Source organism: Anas platyrhynchos, chromosome 1, assembly GCF_047663525.1.
Source record: "Anas platyrhynchos isolate ZD024472 breed Pekin duck chromosome 1, IASCAAS_PekinDuck_T2T, whole genome shotgun sequence".
Lineage (NCBI taxonomy): Eukaryota > Metazoa > Chordata > Aves > Anseriformes > Anatidae > Anas > Anas platyrhynchos.
In genome coordinates, this window is record NC_092587.1 from 84320944 (window position 1) to 84347672 (window position 26729).

At 37.7% G+C, this 26729-nt stretch overlaps 1 protein-coding gene across 10 annotated transcripts in view; it reads right to left on the reverse strand.

Moving 5' to 3' along the window:
- STXBP5L (syntaxin binding protein 5L) overlaps window positions 1-26729 on the reverse strand; it is a 198971-nt gene that overhangs the window by 83185 nt on the left and 89057 nt on the right. For all 10 annotated transcript variants that reach the window (XM_072043761.1, XM_072043774.1, XM_072043771.1 and 7 more), the window contains 3 exons: window positions 19361-19495; window positions 6997-7060; window positions 64-147 (listed from right to left, as the gene is read on the reverse strand). In XM_072043761.1, coding sequence (XP_071899862.1) covers window positions 64-147; window positions 6997-7060; window positions 19361-19495 — 283 coding nt within the window. The remainder of the gene's footprint in view (window positions 1-63; window positions 148-6996; window positions 7061-19360; window positions 19496-26729) is intronic.

A 26729-nucleotide genomic window follows, 5' to 3' on the forward strand; every position in this document is an offset into this window, starting at 1 on the left:
CTTGATAAGACATATGACAAACTGCTGAATAACAGTTTTTCCGAATTAATGGAAATTGCTTACCTCATCATAATAAGCTCTTAGATCAGCTCTTTTAGACCGTAAGTCCCAGAGTACTACAGTCCCATTTTCATAGCCTATCAATAGCTGGGGGAGGGAAACAAACACAATTATACTTTCAGATAAAAAAGGCATATACAGATATTGAAGAACTTCAGAGTTTTAAGATTTTCTTTTTCAAAATATATAAGCACTATAAAAAGAAAATGCCAAGTGGATGTGCAAGACTGTAGTTTAGTCATGACTGACAATGCAAGTTCTGATATGGAAATAAAACATGCTTTTTTTTTTTTTTTTTTTTTTTTTCCTGCAAGAATATGTATGTGGATAGTCTTCACAATTTTATACCTGTTGAAAAAAATACAAATATACCATGTTCCTCTCTGCTCTTATTTTCCTTGTCCCTAGGTTGAAGGGAAAACAGTTTGACACCCAAGAGATTACTTAAATAATGTAAAACCAAAGAATCACCAGATTAAACTCTCACTCAGCTAGATATATTTCTTTAACTCCTGCCTTCTATTTCTTTAAAACATTTTGAAGAACTCCTGTTGCAGAAAATAAATTACTTACTTTTCTACAAAATTGAAAATAAACTAACCAGTATGCTATTTTTTACTTCTTCTAGAATTAGTATATCATAAAATCATGCACACCTGAGACATACAAAGTAAGACTTGTCAAAAGATTAAAGAGGAGAAAAAAATGCTCAGGAAAAAAAAATAAGAATGAACACAATGTGTTCTCTTTATTTCTATTGAAAAGAACTAAATTATTCATCTGTCACTATAGCGAGTACCCTTCATTTGAATACAGTGCACTCCAGATCTTATGGAAGATATGATGTCTGGCCTCCTTAGGCATTCTGCAAATTTCCTCCCAGAGAGTCTGTTTTCCTAAGAATCTGTCTTTGGACGTGAAAACTGGGAACGACCATAATGGCAGACTCACATATTTTGGTTTTAGACTATTTTTATACATCTGGCAGTGATAATTGCAATTGTTCTTTGTCCATAAATACATGGAGCACAGATTGCAGGCAAGAATTTACAGTTATTTAGAATCTGAGTGGAAGAATTACAAGGCTATCTTTTAGTCTGTGAAATCTTACCACAATCTTTGCTATCACTCACTTTAGTTTGCATGTCATTAAAAATAAAACTGCTGGACTTTTAAACAAAACATCATTTTTTTTCTAAGTCAAATATCATCAATGCATCAATACTGCTGCATACAGAGTCTAGGAACACTCTAGTCTGTCAATCATACAAGATATGATTCTCTGTATTGCCAGGAGAGTATTCTTTATGTGGAGATGAATTACATGATCTGGCAATGACTTACAGTTAATATATTTAATACCTGAATAGGAACAGTGTTTGATTATTTAAGAATTTTACTCCTGAACAATATTCGAACTATCTTGGAGAAATTCCAGAACGTTTAACATTTTTGTCTCTGGACAGGTCCATATGGGATTCTGTAGCAGACTAAATGTAAAACAACATTCCTTTCTGAAAGCATACAGCTAACTGGATAGCACCAGTGTCGGGATGCCATATGGTATTCTGACATGGTAGATCGCCACTGGGGAAGTGTACAAAGTGCCTTACTGCAACTTCTTTTGCTGCTTGTGGAGTGATCCTAAACAGAGATGACTGTATATCCAGGAGTTAGTGACCCACATAACAGCTAACCTGTGTATGTGCAGGCCTGTGCTGTGATATGGTGTGCTCCACATATTTGACTGCAAGATAAACTTAGCTGGGTAATTGTAAAGGAGAAACCTGTAAGCAGCTCCCACTTAGTAATGGTAATTGCAGTACCCTTGTGTCCTTGTCTTTATGATAATGTAAACCAGTATGTTCTCATTTGAACAGCCTTTTACTTGACAGTAGAATTGAAAAAAAAATAAAAATATATCTACATATTTATATACATCTGTAAGTAAATCTTTTAAGAGCTCTAAAGACCAAAATACTGGCAAACTTCTTCACAGATGGGATCAGCAGTGTGTTGTGTACTTATTGGAGGCCATCTGATGCTGTACAACTTGCAGCTCCCATCATCTCAGGAACATAAGATTATCTATCTTATCTTTTTCCTTTTTATATTAAATCAAATAAAATGTAGATAATGGATATCTTACAGAGTCTGAGTGCTTTTCTTACTGTCTTCACTAGCGCATTACAGCTGGGTACCAAACCAGATGGGTTTGGTTTGTATCTACCTGTATTCTTTCCATCTCAGTTTTCATACAAATATAATCGGGAAATGAATAGAAAAGCATTTAGTATGTGACCCTGTTTCATAATAAGCTTTTTTCCCAAGTGCAGCAGGCTTGCCTTTTGATTTGTATCATTCTTTTTGCAACGATATTGTACTCCAGGTAATTACTAAAAAGGTTAAATACCTCCTGTCAGGGACAGACTTCCACCTGATCTGTTGCTGAAATGCTTAATGCACAAGGGCACTATAGGACTGCAAGATAAAAAATACTGTGATTTCAGGGAAGAAGTTAAAAAATGAACAGATCTGCTGCATAGCCAGGAATCTCTTTCTCATTTGCTCAGATGGTAGCCATGCTGCTTAACTAATAGTCCTGTGGTATGACAAAGTCAGAATTCCATCAGGGTGAACGTGATTGGTCTCATTGCCAGTATATTCATGATGCTCTGAACTCTAACCTGCCTGAACCATAGAAAACTCAAATGTTCTCACTCCTCCTGGCTATTGTAAGAGATCTGTAAGACAAGCTCTATGTCTGTACTAGTCGATATGGTGAAAAATAAAACACCCATAAATGCAGTTGGAGGAGAAAACAGACAAACAAGAAAAATAAATATGTATAAAAGGAGTCCAGGGGAAAAAAAAAATAATAATCCCAATTGTGTTTCTGACACCTCGTTTATCATGTTTAATATGATTAAGAATCATAAAGAAGGCTGCATAGAATTTAAAATATGGAGGAATCCTGGCACAACCTTCCTTGTCCAGTGGAGTTGCTCCACATTCTGACTAAATAAATCCTTATTCCTGAAATGTTTTTGATGATGATGTTTAAGGGAAATTTCTCCTTTACAATCAGCATCTTGCATCTTGGTACATGCCAGCCAGCCCCCTGGTAGCACAAAACAGCCATGGGGAGAAAAAAGAAAGCCTGCCAAATGCACACTATATTTAGGTGTTATTAGATCTCAGAACACAGACTCAGAGATAGGAACTTTATTCCACCAGCTAATAGTTAATAACATTAAACTTTTTCCTATTAAACTTTCTCTAGTTGCTGGGAAACTGCAGATCATTTTAGTTAATATCTTCTTCTGTGTCAGCAAGAAAAATCCTGTTTGCTACATTTCTGCCACTTACAAATGTCTGTGTACTTCAGCCTGTTCCTAATGTACACTTACTCACTGATTTGGCAGACACAGTTCATGAAGTTAATCACTAGGTCCCCAAATTGCTCTTAAGTAGCACACTAATGCCCAAATTCTCTGTCGTCTTCCAACCACTGCTTGCTAGATTTGGGACAGAGACTGTCTCCAAAATCTGCCTTGGTAGTTTGCCTGGAGGACACTCTGGAAAAAATTTGAATGGCAGAAGTCTTCTGGAATTACACTCACTCTTTTGGCACAGAAAAACTGGTCATCAACTACTGAACTTTTAGGATTTATTTATTTATTTATTTATTTTTAATGAATATACAGCTGGCACACAAATTCCCCTGGCTTTCAAAAAGAAATAAATGATTGTCCTAGCTTTGGAAAAAATTGTCCGTGTTTTGGGGCTCTCAAAAACTGAGTGCATCAATCCCATAGGGGAATGCTACTTGTTTACTTCAGGGAAATAAGCCCAGAACTGTAATCTGTGGAGTACAAGAATATCCGTATTTCCAGCAATGATTATGACTAAAGTGTTACCCACTTTTTAATTTCTGAAGCATGTGTTAAGAATACTTGTATCTGCTGCCAACTCACAAAGTGATTTGGGCAGCGTGCATTCTTCTACCAACACCTTTCACTGGTCTTTGGTCTACTTGAAGCTGAGGAGCTAAACAAGATAAGTGAATCTCACAACAGCTCTATTACCTGTTTCTTAAGAACAGCTCTACCGAATTAAGCAAGAGGTCTACTTATCACAACAGGTAGGTCTTGTACTTAAATAGCCAAATGGAAATATCAAAGAGCAGTGTGTGAGGAAGGCGAGTATTTATACTCTCACATATTCTCACAGCCTGATTCAATGATAGCCAACTTCTCAACTAGACATAACTCCAGTTAAAATAATCTTTAATAACATCTTAGGAAAATTTAGTGAACCTCTTCCAAAACCCTCACATTGATTTCTCTTGTGTGAACTTTTCTTGTTCCCCCATGTGACCCACATACACTTTTAGCACCTGCAGCACTACTTGGAATAGCTTCTACCCATTGCACATTTGAGAAAGCACTTAAATGGCTTGTCTGGAATCCAGTTTTTTTCAGCTTCATTTGATACTGTGGTGGCAAAATTATTAATATTTAAGATTTGGGAGTTTGGGCTAAGTTTTTCCTAGCAAAATGAGCGTTTGTTTCAACTAAAAGCTGTGATTCCAAATCCCCACTTCTCAGCTAAGACGATACTGAGTTTATCCTCTTATAGTCTCCTATAGCCTTCACCAAAAGCTATTTGCATATCATCACATATTCACTGTTTTATTGCCTCAGAATTGAGGCAGCTAACAAGCTACTTAAAGGAGTCCATCCCTCTCACGGATGGATACCTGACTTTGTCAACATTGGAATGATTGCTTTTCCTCACTTTTTTTTCTTTTCTTTTTCTGAAACAGTATGTAGGTGGGTCTCTGCAATCACTTGGCAGAGGACGGGGCAGAGAGGGGCAGATGCTGTCCAAATGTTCCCTCACTATGACCATAATTCATAAAGCTTCTGTCTGAACTGTCTTAACTTGTACTTGTATTGCCAGATACCCAGAGTCTCTAGATCTCTGACAATATCCTTTTAGGGTTTGCATTGAAAGAAACTATGAACTCTTTCTACCCTCTTTGCAACAACTGGCGTTTTCAAACTCAGGATCAAAATCAGCTGCTTTCCACAATTAATTGCCTTGTCTGGCTTAGTTGCACCTCATATAGAAAACTTTGCCCCTTCTCTGAATTTATTCTAGTGTGATTACATTCCATTTGAGATAGGAAGACGTGAGCTATACTAAGTATTCAGCAGGCTTGTCAACTACGTATTTATGCAATAGTTTTTCTTTTTTTCTCCCCTATTCATCTCCAAATAGTGCCTAATTGTGATTTGATTTTTTGATCTCTACTGAGCACTGAACTGGTATTTTTATTGAACTATCAATCATCATTCTACGATCTTGATACTAAACAGTAATAATCAGCTCAGACCCATTGTTTTATATGTAAAGTTAGAAATATTATTTTCCTCCTTCCATATCACTTCCCACTATTTACACAGAATACTCAGCAAAAGATATTACTTAACCTGCCATTTTGCTGCTGAGTTTCTCAGTCCCTTAAGATCCAGCAAACCTTATCACATTACTGCTTATACTTTTTTCTAGGTTGTTTATAACTATGTTGAACAGCAAAAGTCCCAGAAGTTTAGGTTCTTCTTCTTTTTTCCTTTTTCCCTTTCTGAAAAAAGTCTGATTTTTCCTTTTATTTTTTCAACCAAAATTTGATGTGAATTAGTCGAAAAATTTAGTTTATTTTTTTCTCTAATATTGTATCTGTTCATCTGGAGCTGTCTTTTGATTAAGTGCTTCAAACTTCTCTTATGTCTCTGTGTACCTTTTACTGATATTTTCCAGTAAGTATCAAACTGCCGATTCCACATTCTGTAAATCTGCAAGTAATTTGTTAGCACCAATTTGTTTTTTACACCACCCTCAATCTATCAATGATATAAACAGCTGCACTGGGATGGTTTCAATATGTCTTGCATTCCTTATTCTTTCTCCCCATAAACTTCTGATGTTTGTTTTTAATAGGGATCCACCTGATTTTGCTGTTGCCAGAGCCTTGTTAGTATGCCAGTAGTTCATCAATGCCCAGGTATCTCCAAAGTGTCCTCTGTGCAATAAGCAACTGTATTTACAAGCAGTAACAGAAATTCAGAATGTTTCTAGTTTCCAATAACTATTACCAGTTTCTTAAGTGAGACACACTGTTAAATAGATACACCATTTGTAAAATGCAGTCCCTTATAAATACTCGCTGAAATGCAACTGGTGAAAGTGATCAAAAACATAAAATAGTTAAATAGCTTAGCATTTTAGCAAAATGCTGAAAAAAAAAAAAAGACAAAACAAAAAAAAAACAAACAGTAGCACCACAGAAATAGAAACAGTTATGATAAAACTGGCATTCTGGCAATCAAACTTCATTTTGGAAAATATACCACAGAAATAAAGCCAACTCAGATTTTGCCTCCTGATGGTATCAATCACAACCCTAACGCTCTAACTACTAGTTTTGCTTTCACTTCTTGACAGCTCTTTGCTATTCTCAGCTGCTCACAAATGGCAGCAAGTTCCGAATGGGGGTTGCTATCATTATTATTCTTGCATAAGAAGGGACTTATCTTATGAGAACTTAACGTAACGCCTTCATAATAGCATGCTTTTGCACATACCAAGGTCCTGACACACTTTTTAGTCAATTCTTACTTTAGCAAAACTCACATTTATTTAATAAGGAACAATTTTGACTGGCTAGAAGTTTCAAAGGATGTTGTCTGTATCACAGATTTTTACTCATTAACATTGTCCAAAGATTTTTTTTCTTAAAAACTGGAAAACAGTGACAAATATATAATGAAAGCAGATAATATAATTAGTGAAAAAGAAAAGAGAAAGAGCTACTAAGGTCAATGAAGGCTATGAAATGTTGCAATATTTTTTATCATTAGTTGTACTCACTTTTCCCTCATCTCTTGGGCTGTCACTTAAATGTACAACTGGCCCAGGGTGAGTCTTTGTGGATCTGCAAAATAAAAATCAATTCAAATCTGTGAATTTTTTCTTTGCGTGAAAAGCTAGATGCTTACCTTAATTGCTAGGTATGTTAACACGTATCTCCAATAATTTAAAAGCCATTCTAAAAAGTCCACAGGGGAATATTGTTATCTGAAAATAACCCATACATTTTCATATTCAACTGTACTTCCTTTTTGCCCTGTTAAAGCAAAGATTCTCTATCACAGATAAATGCTTTCTTCTTTTTTTTTTTTAATTTAAATCTCACTTTTTGACCTATTACAGATTATTTTTTTCCTATTTTCTAAAGCTTTTTCTGCCTTTTCTGTTGTCCATACTCTCTTTCTGCCCTCCCTGCTTTCTTGCCCGATTTCAAGGCCAATCTGTCAAGGATTTACAGTCTCTGTTGGATTCTCTTCAGTAACTAATAACCTGCTCCAGATTGGGCTTTCCATGGGCTGCAGTTCATTCAGGAAATACTCCCAGTGCTTCAGTGAGGGAGCCTCCACAGGCTGAATTGTGGGGAATTGCTCTGACATGGTCCTCTCCGAAGATTTTTGAACTGCCGTCTTTTCTGAACAGAACTTTAGGCCCTGGCAGTCATACAGAGAAAGGAGACAAGCATCAAGTCCACAAAGCTTCAGGCTATTTGAATGGCTGCATAGCACAGGACCTTTCTTTCACCTAGGATCTGGGGTCAGAGCAAGCATCCCCCGAAGTTCAGGTAAGGATCCAGACTTGCTCTCCCTATTTATATGTCTGGGTCAACAATGGTCACCAGGAAAAGAAATACGGCATGGCAGGTATGGCAGGGCATATGAAGTTTTCCTGGAGATCACATCTAAAACGACATAGGCTACAAATTGAAAAAAAAGTTTTGCAAGAAAATTAAAAAAAGATTAAAACAAGGTTCTCCAGCCAAACTACTCAAAGGAATTCCATAAATTAACCGTGTTATTCTTCTTTTGGCTCAAATACTGAACTAGAGCAAAACTGGTCTCAAAACATTTTATACTACCAAGCCAGAGTCCAAATCAAGATTGAGAAGTAATCCATACTCAGAGTAATCCATATCGTCCTTTCCAAAGCAGTCACCTAAAAGCTGAACAACCTTCCAAAAGGATATATACCTTATACCCCTATTACCCTATAACCCATTCCTTTACAAATGTTTTAACATTACTGCAAGCTGCATACACAAAGCTAGTGGCAATATGGCAAGACATTCACATGGTGAACCTTCTCCGTGACATGATCCCCTGCCACCATCTTCAGCTTTGTCAGATCATGTTTCCACAGACAGCTGCAGCATGTTACTTTGCTACATGAGGTCGAGGTGAGCAAGGCTTCCACAAGAGCAATTTGCAGCATATCCTAGCATGGAAGTGAGATCAGCAAGAAAGCAGGGGATAAAACTGTTTATGCAGTAACATTCTATACAGGCTGTCTTTAACAGTGCCAGCAGCAAGTACCCATTTGGTTGGAGTCATGGCAAACAACCGTTTTTGCAGAGATGCAGGCAGCAGGAGATCTGGCTGTCATTTTTATCCAAGCCAACTTGCCAAGGGGGACCCTGCAAACTGAGTTGCTGCTTCTTAGTAACCTATACTGAAATTAAAAAAAATAAATTCAAATACCACCAGACTTGGAAACAGGCACGGTAGATAGGCAGTGACAGAGAATTGAACAGTGATATGAGTGTATTTGCAAACAGGGCTTAGGCCCACAAGTATCTTGTATTGCTAGTCCTCAGGGAATAAATATGACAACTGGGGATATTTTAGCCTGCTTTGAACTTTGTTTCTGACAGATTCACCAATTTGGACTAGTCGGTGTATGGTAAAGGAAAGAACTAGATCTGTTTGGGGTACATGCTGCCCATTCTGTACAGTGCAAAGTAGGAAGAAAAAGAATAAGAGGGAAATTTGGGAAGAGTGAAAGGCAGCATAAAGAATTTCACTTTTTTTTTTTTCTTTTCCCCAGATAAGAACCACTCCTATACATTGTGAATTCACTTTTTTCTCCCTTTGTGTCTGGCTATATGCACTGCTTCTCAATGTTCAAAACTGGTGCAGTTAGTCAGGCAGCACTATGCTGGTCAGTGTGACAGAAAAAGGAGCAGAGCCAAGCAAACATCAGGCATCAATAAGCTGGCGACAGATGAAATGGTGCCAGGAGTACATGCAGACATGCTGGCTGGCAATACATGCAGGTTTTGGCCAGTTATTCCAGCCCGTTGAGCCGACCAGCATGCAGGTTGGGTAGATTGGCCATACAAGTGTAGGCATTTGATCAGAAACGTTGGCAAAATCAGGGTAAATGGAGGGAACAAAGAAAAGAGCATATCGTCTTTCTAAGATATGGGCTGATCCCAATCAAACTGCTCTTTTTATCTACTTATTATAAAAGTCAAGAACAACTTAGATGTATTTGCACAAACACTGTTTTCTTTTTAAGATATATATTATGTCATTGCTTACTAAAGGTCGCATATTTTGTGTAGAAGCAAAGTGTTACATGAGTTGTAGTCACTCTACATTACATTTAACTTTACAGCAATTATATTTTCATTGTCACAAACTAGTGCTTCCTCTATAAATAGTAGTAAAAGATGGCTTCGTATCAGTCTTATTTTTATCTTATATTCTTTCAGAGATGAAAGAATATACTGAGACCTCAGCTAAAAGGGGTGTTCTTCACTAATACAATACTTTTTCCTACCTCATCCATTTCTCTACCTTGAATCTATTGTACTACAGTAGTTGGAGGATCCTGGGAGGTTTGCCACCTGAAACAATGCAATAAAATTTCTTTTTGCTTTTCAGGACATTAGGCACCTTTTGTTTCTTTCAGGAGTAATTTCAGTTTTATTATTAGGTTCCTAGCTATTTTGTCTGTTTTGCTGAGTGAGAGCTTCACTCATATTATCAGAAAAGTTAATATCAAGCACTGCACACTAAATTTGGGAGATTTTATTTTTCCTTATTCAATTCCTTTATATTTATATAAGTAGTCCCTTAATATTTATATTATTTTACTCTTCACTATTGTAATAATTTACTTGTTCTGTATTATAACTGACTAGGTCAGGTTTCTTCCATTTTCTTCCAATTTTATTATTTTAGTCTAGCTAGTATTTCACTCTATCAAAAGACTCAATGAAACATTGCTCTACTTTCAAACCTACACTAGAAGTCTTAGGTTCAATTCTTGTTAGCTCTTTATGATAAACATTGGATGAAGGAGGCAAAGTGTTGGCAGCGAGGAGGCTGCAGGGGTGGCCTCTATAAGAGACCAGGGGCTGCTCTGTGCTGGATACAGCCAACTCCAATGGACCCAGTACAGGATGCAGCTGAGTCTTGTGGCACTTTGGGTAAAAGGTACTTAGGAAAAGGCAAAATGCTGCACAGGCAATAAGAAGTGAGGAAAAAAAAGTGAGAGAAGCAATCCTGCAGACACCAAGGTCAGTGAAGAAGGAGGGAGAGGAGTTTCTCTAGGTGCCAAAGCAAATTTCCCTGCAGCTCATGGTGGAGGAGGCTGTTCCCCAGCAGCCCAAGGAGGATTATGTCAGAGCAAATCCCCACACTGCAGCCTGTGGAGGCCCCCTCACTGAAGCAGTTAAGTATTTCCTGAATGAGCTGCAGCCCATGGAAAGCCCAACCTGGAGCAGGTTTATCTTGAAGGACTGTAGTCCATGGGAAGGACCCACTCTGGATCAGGGAAAAGCATGAGGAAGGAGTGGCAGGCACTGTTACGGACTGACTGCAACTCCTATTCCCCATCCCACAGTGATGCTTCACGTTTTGTCTTAATTTCTCACTGTCCAATTCTATATTTAAATGGCAATAAACTAAATTCTGAGTTGAACTTCTGAGTTGAAATTCTGAGTCTGATTTGCCCATTGATAGTAATTAGTAATCAATCTCCCCATCTTTATCTCAACCCACAGGCTTTTACATCTTATTTTCTTCCCCTGTCCTGCTGAGGAAGGGGAGTGAGAGTTGGGTCAGGATCTTGCAATCAGCCAGGGTCTGCCCAGAACAAATATCCTGATCGCTTAGCAGCTGTCAGCTTTGATTATACATAGGCAAAAGGAAGCAGTCTACTAAGTTTGGCAGTCATAGTACTAACTCTGTCAGGAAATAAGGAAGGATCTGTTTCAAATAATTGCAGAGCCTAAAACTCAATTCAGACTTGCCATCACGGATAACATCACACGTGGAGTTGCTGGGGTGATGACAGCTGATGTTCCTAAAGCATTTTGAAATTGAAAAGCCTGCTACCCAGCAGTATTTCTGCACTACCTTTCCAGGGCTCCAAGAAATACTGTTTTTTTATACAAATGAAGCAAAGCATTTTCATTAAAACTGATACCTCTTTGGACTAACCAACAAGGAATATCCACAAGGTGCAGCTTTTGGTTTGGTTTGGCAAAGGACACACACGGTCAGTCCCATGTTGGGGGAAATGTTCTGGTGGTATACACTGGTACAAAATAACACCATTTTCAGATGGAGCAGGAAAAAAATATGCGTGAAAGGATAATATTTTTCCATTGCATATGGCCTTTCCCTTGTTCCTCTGAACCAGATGTATGGCTGGATCCAGGAAAGATATGACAAATCTTCTCTGGCAAGACATCTTTCTTGCTTCTCCTGAAGCGATGTTATCTTTCTCCCAGTACAGGGCTGTGGCCAAGAACCCAAAGCTAGCCCTCTGTGCCACACATTAAGACTAGGAATAATCACATATGCCAAAGGTAGCCCAATGCCTTACGTGATATGCATCTTATTTTTTCCTCAAGGAAAGTATGTATAAATAGAAACAGCAGCAATGTTTTTTGGAGCCCTAGAGAAGTGGTGCATGCAAAAGAACTGCCAGGCACTATAATCAATTTCTCCTAAGGGTAGACATCAAGACTGCACTACAAGTAGGATTATGTGAAGCAATTATTTAGTTAACTATATTATATCAATGAGATTAGTTTACAAAACCCACGAAACACTATCAGAGCTACAGATACAGTAATTACTACTTTCATACTGTAGATAACACTGCATGTAGAAATGTCTACACATGAAAACATTTTGCCTTATGTAGTTTTAGTATACATAAAATGTTTTGTTTCTCCTCACTACTGTTAGAGTAGGTTTGTCAAGAAAATTGGAAAGTCGTATGCTGCCATTGCAGAACAGCAAAGAAAGAAAAATGTTGGTGAATTGAATTAAAAGCAAAGGCAAGGATACAACAGCTCCTGGAAAGGATGAAAAGGTACTGGGAAACCAACCAAATTTGAAGCTATCTTGAATAAAACACACTGCTGCTGATGCCAGATACTTTTGTATAGCCATTTCTTCAAGCTGTCTTTAAGACACCATGTAAAAAGTAGATCCTAGCCTTAGAGAAAGGGCAAAATACATAAGAAGCAGTAGGAGAAAATAAGGCATAAGTGAAATACTTGAGCAGAGAATTCCTCAAATACTAGCTGGGCTACAGCTGAGAGTGACTGAGAGAATAAAACTCTGCAAAGCTATGAGAAGAATAAGAAAGAAAGCCAAGTCCATACATGGCAGAAAGAAAGAAAGAAAAAAAAATAAGGTCAAGTCCCCAAAATATAATCTATGATCTGCAGTAAAAAGTTCCTGAAGCAAAAACTACCTTGAACTGAGCAAGAAAGAACGAACTAATGATATAAAATTCTGCAATATTTAATAGCCTTCACTGACCTCAATAGCCTGCAAAAACAGACTACAGAAGAATTTAAAAATGGAGCAAAGGGCTCCCATAACAGCTGTACAGAACTAGAAGTTTGTTAACAAACTAACAGTACTTTGAACTGTTGTGCACTTCTTCAGATGTTTTTCTTGACAACAGAGAGTTTTAACTTATCTGGTGCATGTTTCTTTGTGGGAAATGAGAGACCTGATATGCTGTAAGACTTGACTCTTAATCAAAACAGGAATGAAATGAAGAAACTACTCACTATACAAAAGCAGTCTTCAAAAAACTCATGAAAATGCATTTAAAAAAAATATGTTTTATTGTAAAACTAGAAGGCTGAAAAAGAAGGCTTCAGTGATGTTATAATTTGGACCCAGGAAAACAAGGAAAATACATACACAATGCACTCACCATCATTCTGGGAAATATTATGCCCTCTAAGAAACAGAGTAACTTAAGTACTGTTGTAAGAACTTCGTGAAATACTAAGGCAATCTCTAAAGCTGGCAAAAGAAATATATGACAAAACAGAATCAAATCAAGAGAAAGCTATTTTCCTCTTGAAAAAAAAAAAAAGCATGCATAATTACAGAAGTATCATACTAATGATTTCTGACATGAACAAAAACCTACTAGTGGTAGAAAGTGATAAATGTTGTTAGGAGAGGACAAAGGAAAACATTTCTATTAGTCATTGTTACAGAGTTGGATACGACTGAATGGAACAGTGCTGAGAAAAGGACGTTCATAAGCAGATATTTCTGTTGTGCCAGTAGTTAGACATATTCTGTAGTTCTGATGTTAGAAAGGTGAAGTGCACCAGAGATTTTAAGACTATTTTCATTATAATTTCATTTCATGAAATATGTCATATTTCATTCAGAAATATTTTCATTGGTAGAGTCATTCGTATTTAAGAGAATGAATACGTTAGATACTCTAGTTCTTAGATTTGATCCATAAGATGTGAATAATGTAAGTAATAATCAGTTCAACCTCAAGATGAGGACAGAATTTCTGAAGTGTCTAGAAGAGAGACACCTTTCAGCTGGTACTTCCTTTTTATTAGAATTACTTTCATTTGGGTCGGAGAAGAGAGGGTGGCAGTTGCTCCTAGACTACTATTCCTCCTCCTGTGTGCTGCTTTCCTTTACCACAGCGGAACTGCTGGCTCTGAGACACAACTAGGGAATGGGGCTTGGCCAGAAAGAGCTAAGAAAGAAAACACCAAGTAACAGCTCTGTCATAAATCAATTTCAACTGAGTTTCAATTATTCATTCAGTTATTCACTGGGGTGTTCCAGCACTAAAACTTGCATGCTCATGAAGGGGATTACAACGCACATCTCTCATTTTTGAAGTTTAGTGAACTCACAGCAACATCTTCCTTATCACAGATACCAGGTAACCTTCCAAAATGTATGATCCTGCCATCTGAGAAAATAAATCTCAGTGTTGTTGGAGTAGATGCAGACACATGCTAAATTTACATGCTATACCTCTCTTCCAGACTTATTTCCCAATATTTTGAAAGAGAGAAACAGTTTGCGTATTAGAGTAGAAGACAGCATAGCATCATGAGTACCAAACATCTTTGACAAAGTACTAGCTGTGCTACATGCCACAGAAAAGGCAAATTAAAAGCTTTGAGTTTTTCTTCATTCTTAGCTGAAAAGATGCTTCAGATGCTTACAGAAATAACTGAGACCAGAATTGTTAGAGCAAATGTTTCTAAACTCCCCATGTTCTAATTTTCTTTCTTAGCACTTGACAAGGTCAGGTCCACTGAATTTTACAGTGCATATGATTTATAAAGAACTTTTTCCCTCAACTTCTAGGATCAGTTATGCCTCAGTATTGAAAATAATCTCAAACCAAAGGGATTGGTTTCCTTTACATTATTAGTCTATTCAGGCCTTAATTTCTCAGTAATAATAAATATTGTTTAAAGCAAGCTGGAAAATCTTATAAGAAAAGTACCTATGATAAATAGCTACTTTGACTATCTTTTTGACATATTTCTCTACTAGATACTTGTGAATGGACCCTTACGAGAAAAAACACTCACTCCAAAATGTTATATTCTACAGATCTTTCAGTATATTTTGATAGAAAATTAGACACACATACACACCCAAAAATCACAAATGGTAACAAGCTTTCAAGGGGAAAAAAAAAATCAAACCTAAAACCAACTTTCTAAGTCAAAATAGACAATGCAGGACAAGGTGATTCTTTGCAAAATAATCACTATTAGAAAAAAAATAATAATTCTGTCAGTCATTTGATAGGTGTGACTGACTGACAAGCTATTTTTTTGTTGTTCCAAGGATAAATTCCTGTTATCTGGAAAAAAAAAAAAAAGCTGTCTCATTAAGTGTCACAAAACAGTTTGAAGGGTTTAAGCCCTGGTAAATCCACGAACAGACTAAAATGAGTTGCTGGAATATGTTATCTACACTCCCTATTTTTTGTGCCTATGCTATACCATTGATTATATTATTTACTGAGCAAAATCATCATGGCCTCATAGGAACAAATTCTGTCCACGACAAAAGTTTAGAATATAGCTTGTAGGTGTTTTCCAAAGGGAAGAAATGACAACACAGGTATTCAGGTTATCTTGGCCATAGTGTTAGCAAAATATGTGGAGGTCCTCTTTAACCATGTTCTGAAAAACTAATACAAGTGGATTTTAGTGTTTTTGTTTGTTTGTTTGTTTTGTTTGTTTGTTTGTTTTTGTTGATTGGTTGGCTATGCGTTGTTTGTTTTTAACTCATAGTTTGACATGCCGAAGTTGAAGCATTTCAGGCTTTTAAAAAATTAATCTGTTCAATTTCCTATTGTTTTTCATTGCATAGCCTTAAAATCCTAATGACAACTGAGTTAAATCCTCATTTTGAAAATTCACAGATATTTCATTAGAGTCACTTCCAAGGCTGGCAAGAGGAAGGATTTTGAAAGGAAGACAAGTTATGTTGGTAGCCTTAGTCTGCAGTTTTAGAAACCGTGGGTAAAAGCTGCACAAAGAAGGAAAAACTCTTCTTCAAGCTCATTTGTGCAGATGACACAAAAATCTGACACACTCAAAGTTCTATTTATAAATCCTCCATCTAAGCTGAGGACTTGAGGACTTGAATATAGCAGCAGAGAAATCACTTTGCTGGGCTTTCCTTGCCAATAATTTTGACACAAATATGCCTGCACAGAAGGTAAACCCTCTGCTTCCAATCTTTATAGAGAGTAGTAGCATCTTCAAACTAATCCCACACTCTGATATGATATAATCTATCTCAGAATGAAAAACAATCCTATGAGCACTATTACTTTGTTCAGGTTCATTCACGGCAATATTGCAACTGTTCCTGAAGGTATACATACATATATACATACATTTTCCCATTTTCCTTCGACTTTTAAAGTATCTAATGTTAATAGGCCCTATCAGTCTACGCAGCCCCGAAAAACTGAGTTTCATTGCTGATCTTACTGCAAACAGGAGGTTGGTCCAGAAAACTCCAGAGAAGCCTTCTAACCTGAATTATTGTATGACTCTGTAATACTAAAATAAATAAATTATTCTGAACTTAGAAGATTCAAAAAAGATAATCAATTATGAACATATCAATGGCCCAAGACAAAATTGGTCTCTCAAATATACAGCTCAGTACAATTATAAAGGAAAGTCTACTAACATAAGCCCATACTTATCAAACACACTTAGAGTTAATAGCATTCCTGTTAAAAAGTAATCTAAGTTATATTTTTACCTACAAGAAAGCAAGAGGATTTGAAGAGACATTAGTCTGTTATGTCATATTCCAGACAGAGTTCAAATGAATTTGCTAGGAAAAAAACACATACTTTCAATGTCAGCAGTGCTAGAACATCTATTAAAAGGTGGCTGCTGTGGCAAACATCACTGTTATCCCCACCAGCCTCTTATTCTAATACGGAGAAATTAATCCAGAAAGTGTTGTACTATTTACCTGTGTAGTTACAGAAAAGTACAGCTTCTTACATCTGATACCAAGGAGTACATGAAGAGGATACAGCCTTCTTAGACTAGCACATTACTTATAGGGATCAAGGTATACTTGGAAGACTGACAGAACAAGAAGCAGCAATGAATGAACACCTGTGCTCAACCGTCACCAAAGAAGTAAGGTGAAATCTAGCTTTTTAGAAGAAGAAACAATGACGGCAACCTATCTCAACAGTTCAGAACCAAAGCTTTTTAGTAAGAAAGCCACATACTTTTCACTGAAGATTCACTGAAGAATTCTAATCTGTTCTCATAAGAAATGTCTACTGTGGCCATAAAAACAAAACCAAACATATCCACAGATCACAGAAGTTATCACAGATCACAGAATCTCTAGGTTGGAAGAGACCTCAAGATCATCGAGTCCAACCTCTGACCTAACACTAACAGTACCCACTAAACCATATCCCTAAGTTCTGCATCTAAACGTCTTTTGAAGACTTCCAGGGATGGTGACTCCACCACCTCCCTGGGCAGCCCGTTCCAGTGCCTAACAACCCTTTCAGTAAAGAAGTTCTTCCTAACATCTAACCTAAAACTCCCCTGGCGTAATTTTAGCCCATTCCCCCTCGTCCTGTCACCAGGCACATGGGAGAACAGGCCAACCCCCACCTCGCTACAGCCTCCTTTAATGTACTTATACAGAGCAATAAGGTCACCCCTGAGCCTCCTCTTCTCTAGGCTGAACAAGCCCAGCTCCTTCAGCCGCTCCTCATAGGACTTGCTCTCCAGGCCCCTCACCAGCTTTGTCACCCTTCTTTGGACCCGCTCAAGCACCTCGATGTCCTTCTTGTAGCGAGGGGCCCAAAACTGAACACAGTACTCGAGGTGCGGCCTCACCAGAGCCGCAAAAGAATCCAAAAGAATTTTGAACTGAATAGGAAGTGAAACTTGGTGGAAAGTTTCCTTTTCATACAAACTTTCAGACTTGTTCCTATACAGAAGAAAATCATCATCATATCTGGAGGAAAGAAAATTTGAAAACACACGTGAAATGGAAATGTGTTGTTCTCAAATTGTCAAAGGCATTAACTATTCAATAAAATGTATATAATATGTTAAAAAAACAAACAAACAAACACAAAAACGAGCAGAAATAAAACAAGAAGTCTTCTAATATGTCAACATCATTAAAACAATGTGAGAAAGAAAAAAAATAATTAAGATACTTCCCACCCAAAGAACTCACCAAAATTAACATATTGATTCTGTTTTGATTAAATCTCATTCTCCATCAGGATTTTTTTTTTTTTTTTTCAGTAAAACTACTGAACAGAGCTGAGCAAACTCTTACAAAGGTAGGACAAACCTTCCAAAATTCCTACCAGGACAAAAGATTTAACAGAAGACTGTTTGAATCCTGATAACCTTTCACACACTTTCATTACCTTTCATTCCCTTAATTTTACCTCTTTTGAAGATAAAATCAGATTTTTGTGACTCTTGTCTTAGTTTGGTAGGGACAGAGGAGAAGGAAGAAAAAGAGGTATCAGTTTTGTCAACCTGTGAGCCATAAACATTAGTGAAGAAGTCAGTAACAACAGAGTGTGGGAAAACGAGGGAATGAGGAGGATTTTGTAGAAAAGTGGCTACTATCAATGTGACCTCTGCTTGGGATGAATAGGATCTACCACTGTAGGCCCATAGCCTTATAATTAGATACAGTCCTCTTGGTTCACTGAGCTTGATTAATTTCAGATTGGTACCTGAGGTAACAGTTTCCTCACAATATGAAGCAAGTGTCTCAGAAACTGCCATGAAATACTATGAGTTTGTCCTCAGCAGTTTCACTTTCTGAAATTCCACAGAGGAAACAGCTGAAAAACACTTTTTCCTTCCTTCTTAGGTTTTTACTTGCACGAAGCACAGATTTATCCCTCTCAGACTTCTGTGTCTCCTTCCATTGCATACACATGGCATAGGCAACCTGAGTTAGCTTGTCAGAGAGCTGTCATTTAACAGACACCAACATCTGCTCATTACCTCTCCTATCAGTTCATTAGCAACTTTCATCAGGTCCCAATGAGCCAGATTTAACTTTGAAATTAGTCCTGTTTGAAGTAGGAGGATTGGTCTAGAGACCTCCAATCCCTTTTCATCTAAATGGTTCTACAGTTCAATGCAGAAAAGTTTTCCACAGAGTCTTAGGACCAATAATATTCTATTATTCTCTTCAGAGGATGTCTGAAGAAGATTGCAAACAATATATCAATATATATTGATACAGAAAAATATAAATACATAAAAATTGGAATTTGTGGGATTAATAATTTTGTGTATTTCATGTAAGTCAATGGTTAAACAGGTTCCCAAATAACATTTTTTTGTAAATGAAAATGCAATTAAATGATCTCTATTATAAACGTAGTTTTCTAACATCTTGTAACAGAACAGCTAATACTACACAGACAGTGATTGAAATAAAAGGTTTTCTAAAGATTTGTAAATACTTGTAACAAAATGTTCTTCTTAAAAATGAATCATAAGATAGCTACAAAAATGACCACAGTCACAAATGCAAAAAAAATAATCTGCACTTACAGTTCTATTGCCTTGTTCCACATGATGACATATCCAGAAAGAATGAAGGACTCAATATTAACAATGTGTGTATTTCCCCTCTCTGTTCCAACATAAAGCCATTTACTCTGGAAAGGTAGATGGCAGTAAGTAATCCTGTAAAGGAAAAACAACAAAAAAAAATGGACTGAACAACATACCAAATATGTAAGTTTTAACATTTTTACAGATGAAATAACTGTTCTTTCCATTTTAAAACTTCGGAGAAGCCTCACAGCAGGCACAGCATTCTGAAGAATGTGCAGTTGTTGGAGGTCATCTGCAGAAAAAACATAGAAGAGAACCTGTCTGTCTATGTGAAGGGCAGGGAAAAAGAGACATATCACTTAAGCTCTGACCTACATCACATCACCTGCATGAATAAATTGCACTATAATAGCATCCAAGACTCTTGAGCTAGGCTCTCCTATTTTCTTTTTTACTATAAGCAATTTTTCCAGTTCAAACAGAAGTTAATGGACATCAGCAGGATTAGTGTTTTGTACAACATATGTGTAACACCATCATAAACACAAGAAAACATTCACTTTCCTGGCTGTTTGGGAAAATGAGGCACTAAATTAATAGCATTACCAAGTGTAGATAAGGATTATATCATAGACATGTTGAAGCCTACATTTATATCGCTATTACAGGTTGATGAACCTGTGCTTGGAAATATTATATTGGAAAATGTTATTACAGTTTCTCAGTATAACATGTATACAAATTCTCACAGATATGACAAATGAATAGATTCACGCTCCTTTGATATTATAGTTATTATACACATATTGTATACATGAAGCAAAACTATCTACATGAGATATAATAAAACTATCTACATGAGATATAACCTGCTGCTTAAAGCTAATCAATTATGTGCTACTTCCATAGGCTGAAACGTCACCTGTTCTTATGGTATAGCCTAAGGAAATTTGAGAAAATCCAGGTATTTTGCCTGCTATGCTATACATTACTGTACTTAGCATTCAATTCCACAAGCAGGCTATTTCTAGCTTTTATATACAAGCTTGATGTAATGACTATGCAATAAATTTTATCCTTAACACCTCTTCCCCCCACAAACATGTAAGCAGCATTTACAAACATAAATATTTCAATTTTAATTCTTATGGTACAGCAATGTCTCAATTCATTACAGAAGAGTGAGAGGGTTGCTGGCTATCATTCAGTAATCTGACCTTCTCCAACATGTAATGTCCTCCAATGATAGCATTCAATCACAGAACCAGAGAATGGCTTGGGTTGGAAGGGACCTTAAAGACAATTTAGTTCCAACCCTTCTGCCACAGACAGGGATGCCACCCACTAGACCAGGTAGCCCAGGGCCTTGTCCAACCGGGTCTTGAACACCTCCAGGGATGAGGGATCCACAACCTCTCTGAGCAACCTCACCACCCATTTACCAACCTTTGAATTAAAAAAAATGTTAGATATTAATCTAAATTTCACATAATTTCCTGTAATTGTTCCTGTAAGGTATTCTCAACAAACAAAAATATTCCAGCCAGACTCTGCACAGTACCTGAAAAGTTCTAATCTAATTCTAGATTCTGTTTAACCATGTGTCAGAATATCTTAAATTGAATGCATTTCAAGTGAGCAAAGAATATTCTTGCTTTATGCATCACACTGAGTTGAACAAACTAGAGATACGCAGTCTTCACATCCTAATTTATGGAGAAAATTGTCATTAAATTATGAATCCAGCACAAGGCTTACCTTTCAAAGAAATCTACAGACTTTGTTCTATCCACCTGTACAGGACTCATTTTCTCATTAGCTACCTAATTTTGGCAATAATTCCACCACCTTTTGTGGGTAGCAAACCAAGTGTTTCCAAGAGAATTGATTTGAGAATGGAAATCACTCTAGCGTGCATAAATGAAAATGCCTTCAAGCAGCAACTTAGTATTTACATTATGGGTGCAGTTAGATTGAAAAATGTCTGACAGAAAAAAATATGCCACCTGCATATTCCTTGCTGGAATTTAATCTGTTTTCTTTATTATTCTGTTTGTAACAGTTGTGAAGAACACTTCCCCCTTTTCACTCTGTAGCATTTCAAATGTGAGGCTGGTTTTCATGACTTCCCTGATCCTTCTCTTTAAACAACTTCATTACTTCTGCTTTCTCTTTAGAGGCGCCATATGCTGGACTTCTGATAAGATTCACTTTTAGTCCAAATGTTTATTTCTTGTGTTTCTGTACCAGCTCTATGTCTCTTTCTTGCACTCCAAAACATAAGCATGCTTTGTTAGGTTCCACCCCATGTGAAAACCTCTCTAGTCCCCGGTTGATAAATCCTCCTAACCAATTCATATTAATGATGTTCATTTACTACAAGTACTTACCTGTAGTAAACTGTTAAATTACAGGAAGATTAAGGGGAAAAAAAATAAACAACAAAAAAAAAGATTTGTGACTTTGAAAGTATTGAAAATGCAGCTGTCTAGGGGCTAAGAAATGAATAGTGAGTCACACAGTGAACCCTGGTTGACTTGAATACTGCTATTCCAAATTTTTGCAGCTGTGTCATCAGTCCAAACAGATTCAATTCTATCTAGGAACATACAGAATTTCAGTACTCTGATAAATCTATTCACAAGAAAGTACAGTGTGCTGCAGAACACTCAATCTCTAAAGCACAAGACTGAATCCAATGACCTGATTATGAAAAGTCTCAAAATCACCTCAGACAATGTAAGACTACTTTGGTCTGCTTGTTCTCATTTTTGAAATTTGCTTCTAGTTTATAATCTCCAGCATGTACTGCCACAACAATTATCAGATCAAATGTGTGTCTAATTTCCCAGATATTATATTTCCTCCATTCGCCCACTTTGGGTTTAAGATTTCAAGGACATAGGGTTTCAAGAGCAAGGTCTTACTGTAAAAGTAGGATCGGACTAAAGCCCTAATCACTGGCCATCAATTACAATATTTACTTTCCTGCTTGCCTATCTGACAGCAGGAAATCCCAGACAGCAGTGACTACTAAGGCTATGTCATATGAAGAACCAGAAGAGAAACAGTTGTTGCTAAAGAATGAAGACAATGACCACAAATTTTAATGCAGTCTTAAACCCAGCTATTTCCTCTTAAATAATTTCATTTTGCTCTGATAAGATTTATGGGACAGGCAGATAAGAAAATATTCTGCATATTCTTTCTTCCACAATGAACACTGCCCTATGAGTCTTCCCTATTTTCTCAAACTACATTACCAAATTTCTCAAACACTTTACCAAATGCTACCTTTCACAACATGTGAGCTTCTAAGAAAATGCTATTCCCTTAAAGACAATCTAGTTATCTCAAAAAGAAAAATACAGAGCTATAAAAACTAAAAGCCAGTGCTCAGAACAGAAACATGCATTTAATGTAACCATTTTGAAAATTAAATGCATATTAGAAGATGGGGATTATGGGATTATTAGACATTGTAATATGATACTTTGTCAGGCTTCACCAAACAAAGCCATATGATTTTCATATCAGATAACTATACACCGCTCTGGAGTAGTTTCCTTTTACATTATGTAAATTAAATGTAAAGTGTTTTATGCATTATTGACTTTTTACTTTTACAGAAAACATTTACAGAAAATGTTAATTCGACTTCTTTGAAGCAAGTCTCAGATTTGTAATGAATGTCTTACATTTCAGTAAGTACTGAAATTATATACTTTCTTCAAAAGAACACAGTGATGTCTCATACTGTAGTTTTCATTGTGGATGGAAGGTGTCCCTATATTGTTTAGGGATATTAGTACGTCTCTATATTCCACAAGCAAATTAAAATGTCTTTTGATGCCCCTAAAAAAAAAAAACACGCAACCAAAGAAAAACAAACAAAAGTCCTCAGCCAAGCCACCAAACCTAGTCAACTCACCAGAGAGAAGGAAAATCTATTTTTCTTAAGAAGGCAGTTTGCAGTGATTTATGCAAGTGTGAAGTGCTCCTGCCAATATTTAATCAGTTTGTCCATCCGATCAAGATAATATGGAACACAATTAAATGTAGACCTGAGAATCTGTTCAACATTGATCACTTATGGAAAGTGAGCCAGAATCGTGGATATTACACATTCTTAGCAGCAAGTCAGCAGCAAACAACAATCTGAATCTCATCGGTCATGATAAGGAGTAATAAAAAAACATGTACCAATACCTTGAAAGGTGTTCCCGTGCTGCTAAAATGGTCTGGAACACTGCATCAGTTTTTCAGTGTATTCAACACATAAAGTAGGATATAAAATGTAATAATAATTAAAAAAAAAAATCAACAGTTGACAAATTAATCACTTGAGTCAGAATATATTAAGCAAAACAATATTTAAATGTAAGTCCTGAGAATATTTCTAAAATTACAGAAGCAATATTTGAGAAATAATGGTGTATCATTAAGAGGCATTGTCAAAAATTTGAACCCAATTTTAAAAGGAAAGTACTCTGCCTAGCAAATCCTGAAGAGGTGTATTTTTCAGAAAATCACAGCACTCTACAGTCTAACAACTCTAAGGAAAAAAACTTCATTGCACATTGTTAGAATAATAAAATGCTAAAATAATTTAGACATCTACATTCTCTGAAATACTAGCAAAAACACTTAGATGGCTTCAAATCATCTTTATTACAATAATGATATTGTTCTAAGAAAAATAAAAGATGATTTCCAGAACATTTCCTTCTGTCTCTGTTGTGCTTTGTTTTTCTGTTTTTAATATGAAAAACTTTCCTGGAATACATTTCCTGAACAAGGGGTTCAGAAGGAGGTAGAAGAAATTGTATTTTTGTCAAAATGATAAGCAGTTTTTCCAATTGAATTACTTAATTGCTCATTCCTTGACATGAAAACTGCAGCTAAATTTATACTATGCCTCTTCCACTTTATATATATAATCTTAAATATGGAAAAGCAAAGAGTATGTGCAGCCCTTATGCCTAACACCGACTGGCAGAAGAAGGGTTCACTTGCTGTGCGTTCCTACTGAATCCTAAAATCAGCATGAATTCCCGCTCAGAAATCTAACAAAATAAACTCCACTGTCTGGGCTCTCTGAATAGATGGAAATCTCATGGATTTACAGACGGGGGCTCAAATAGGATTTAGGGAGAGGGAGAAGAGGAAAACAAAACCTGAAGGAGCATTAACCTGAGAACATGAGTAGCTGACAGGATGCTAGCCCACTAGCTGCAAGGCAAGCAAGCTGTGGTCCTGGTGAGTCTTCCCTCAGCGACTTCTAAGCCAATCTCTTACACTCAGTTTACAGTTTGCTGTCCTATCACAGATGAGTTCAGCTGCTGCTGAGAAAGTTGATCTCATTCCTAAAAGGGTCAAGCATACCTCAGAAGACCAGCTTTTTTTCTGGAGTGATTAAATCTCCTGTCCTGGCTCAAGGAATCCTTTCCAGTGTCCTCTGATGCTTTCAGTACTCTCCACTAATTTAGAGTTACTTACCTCAGGCAGTCAACACCATGCGTTGTTCTCTTGCCATTGCCACCTGATAGACTGGCCTTTTCTCCATGGTAACAGCCACTTCCTGGCTGTTGTTCTGTCAGGTCCTCTTTCAAAGCAACTCTTTTTAGAGAAAAATCTTTGGCCATTGCAGCCCTCAAGGCCAAGTGCAAGATGCCGCATCTGGACTGAGGCAATCCCAAGAACTAGGCTGGGTGTAGAATAGATTGAGAGCAGCCCTGAGGAGAAGGACCTGGGGGTGTTGGTGGATGACAAGCTCAACATGAGCCAGCAATGTGCATCTGCAGCCCAGAAAGCCAATTGTATCCTGCATCAAAAGCAGCATGGCCAGCAGCGTGAGGGAGGTGATTGTCTCTCTCTACTTCACTCTTCTGAGACCCCACCTGGAGTGCTGCATTCAGCTCTGTGACCACCAGCACAAGAAGGACATGGACACATTAGAACGAGTCCAGAGGAGGGCCACAAAGATTATCAGAGGGATGCACCTCTCCTGTGAAGACAGGCTGAGGGAGCTGGGGATGTTCAGCCTGGAGAAGCGAAGGCTCCAGGGAGACCTTATAGTAGCCTTACAGCACCTAAAGGGGGCCTACAGGAAAGCTGGGGAGGGACTCCTTGTCAAGGAGTGTAGTGATAGGACAAGTGGTAATGGCTTTAAGCTAAAATAGGGAAGATTTAGATTAGATATTAGGATCAAATTCTTTCCTATGTGGATGGTGAGGAACAGGTGGCCCAGAGAAGCTGTGGATGCCCCATCCCTGGAACTGTTTAAGGCCAGGCTGAATGGGGCTTTGGGCAACCTGATCTAGTGTAAGGTGTCCATGTCCAAGGCAGGGGGGTTGGAACTGGATGATCTTTAAGATCCCTTTCAACCCAAACCATTCTGTGATTCTCAATGACCATTCACAACAGAAAACAACAACAACAACCACTAGAAAAGCCTTCCCTTCCTTCTTGATTTGTAAAGAATTTCTTCACCCCAACAAGGGAATCCACAGCTACTGAGGATGCCTTATGACTTAGATGCAATCCCCTTCTCCCTACACCAGGGAACACAAATTACATCCACTCACCTCTTTTTTTTCTCCTCCCTCAAACTCTTGGTTCTTTTGAACAGACATGTACAAAATGTTCTGGTTGTTTTACCCTGCTTCTCAGCTGAACTCCAACAAAACCACTCTCTCACTCCCTCTCCTCAAAGGAAAAGAGGGAGAAAATTCAAAGGAAAAGGCTGAAGTGTTGAGATTAGGACAGGGAGATCGCTCACTAATTATTGCCACGGGCTAAAACCGACTCAGTGCCAGGAGATTTATATAATTTATTACCTATTTCTAGCAGACTAGCACAGTGAGAAACTAATAGCAAACTAAAAATACCTTCACCCCCATTCACCCTCTACTACTTCCTCCCCCCAAGTGGTGCAGGGGAACAGGGAATAAGGTCTGTGGTCAGAGCCTAATGCTTCATCTCCGCTGCTCCTTCATGGTTGCTTCCTGCCCCTGCTCCCCATGGGGTCCCTCCCACGGGATGCTGTCCTTCCCAAACTGAGCCTGTGGGGGCTGCCCACAGGCAGCAGCTCTTCAAGCACTGCTCCCACACGGCTCCGTATCACAGGGTCCATCCATCCCACACAGCTCTGTACCACAGGGTCCGTCCATCCCCCAGGAGCAAACTGCTCCAGCACAGGTCCCCCATAGTGGCAGCTCCCCCCAGACCCCCTGCTCCTCTGTGCCCTCCTCTCCACAGGCTACAGGTCCAGCCCAGGGCCTTTTGCAATGACACCCCAATACACCACTGGCTCCTTCACTGACCTTGGTGTCTGCAGGGCAGGTTCTCCTTTCTCCCAGAT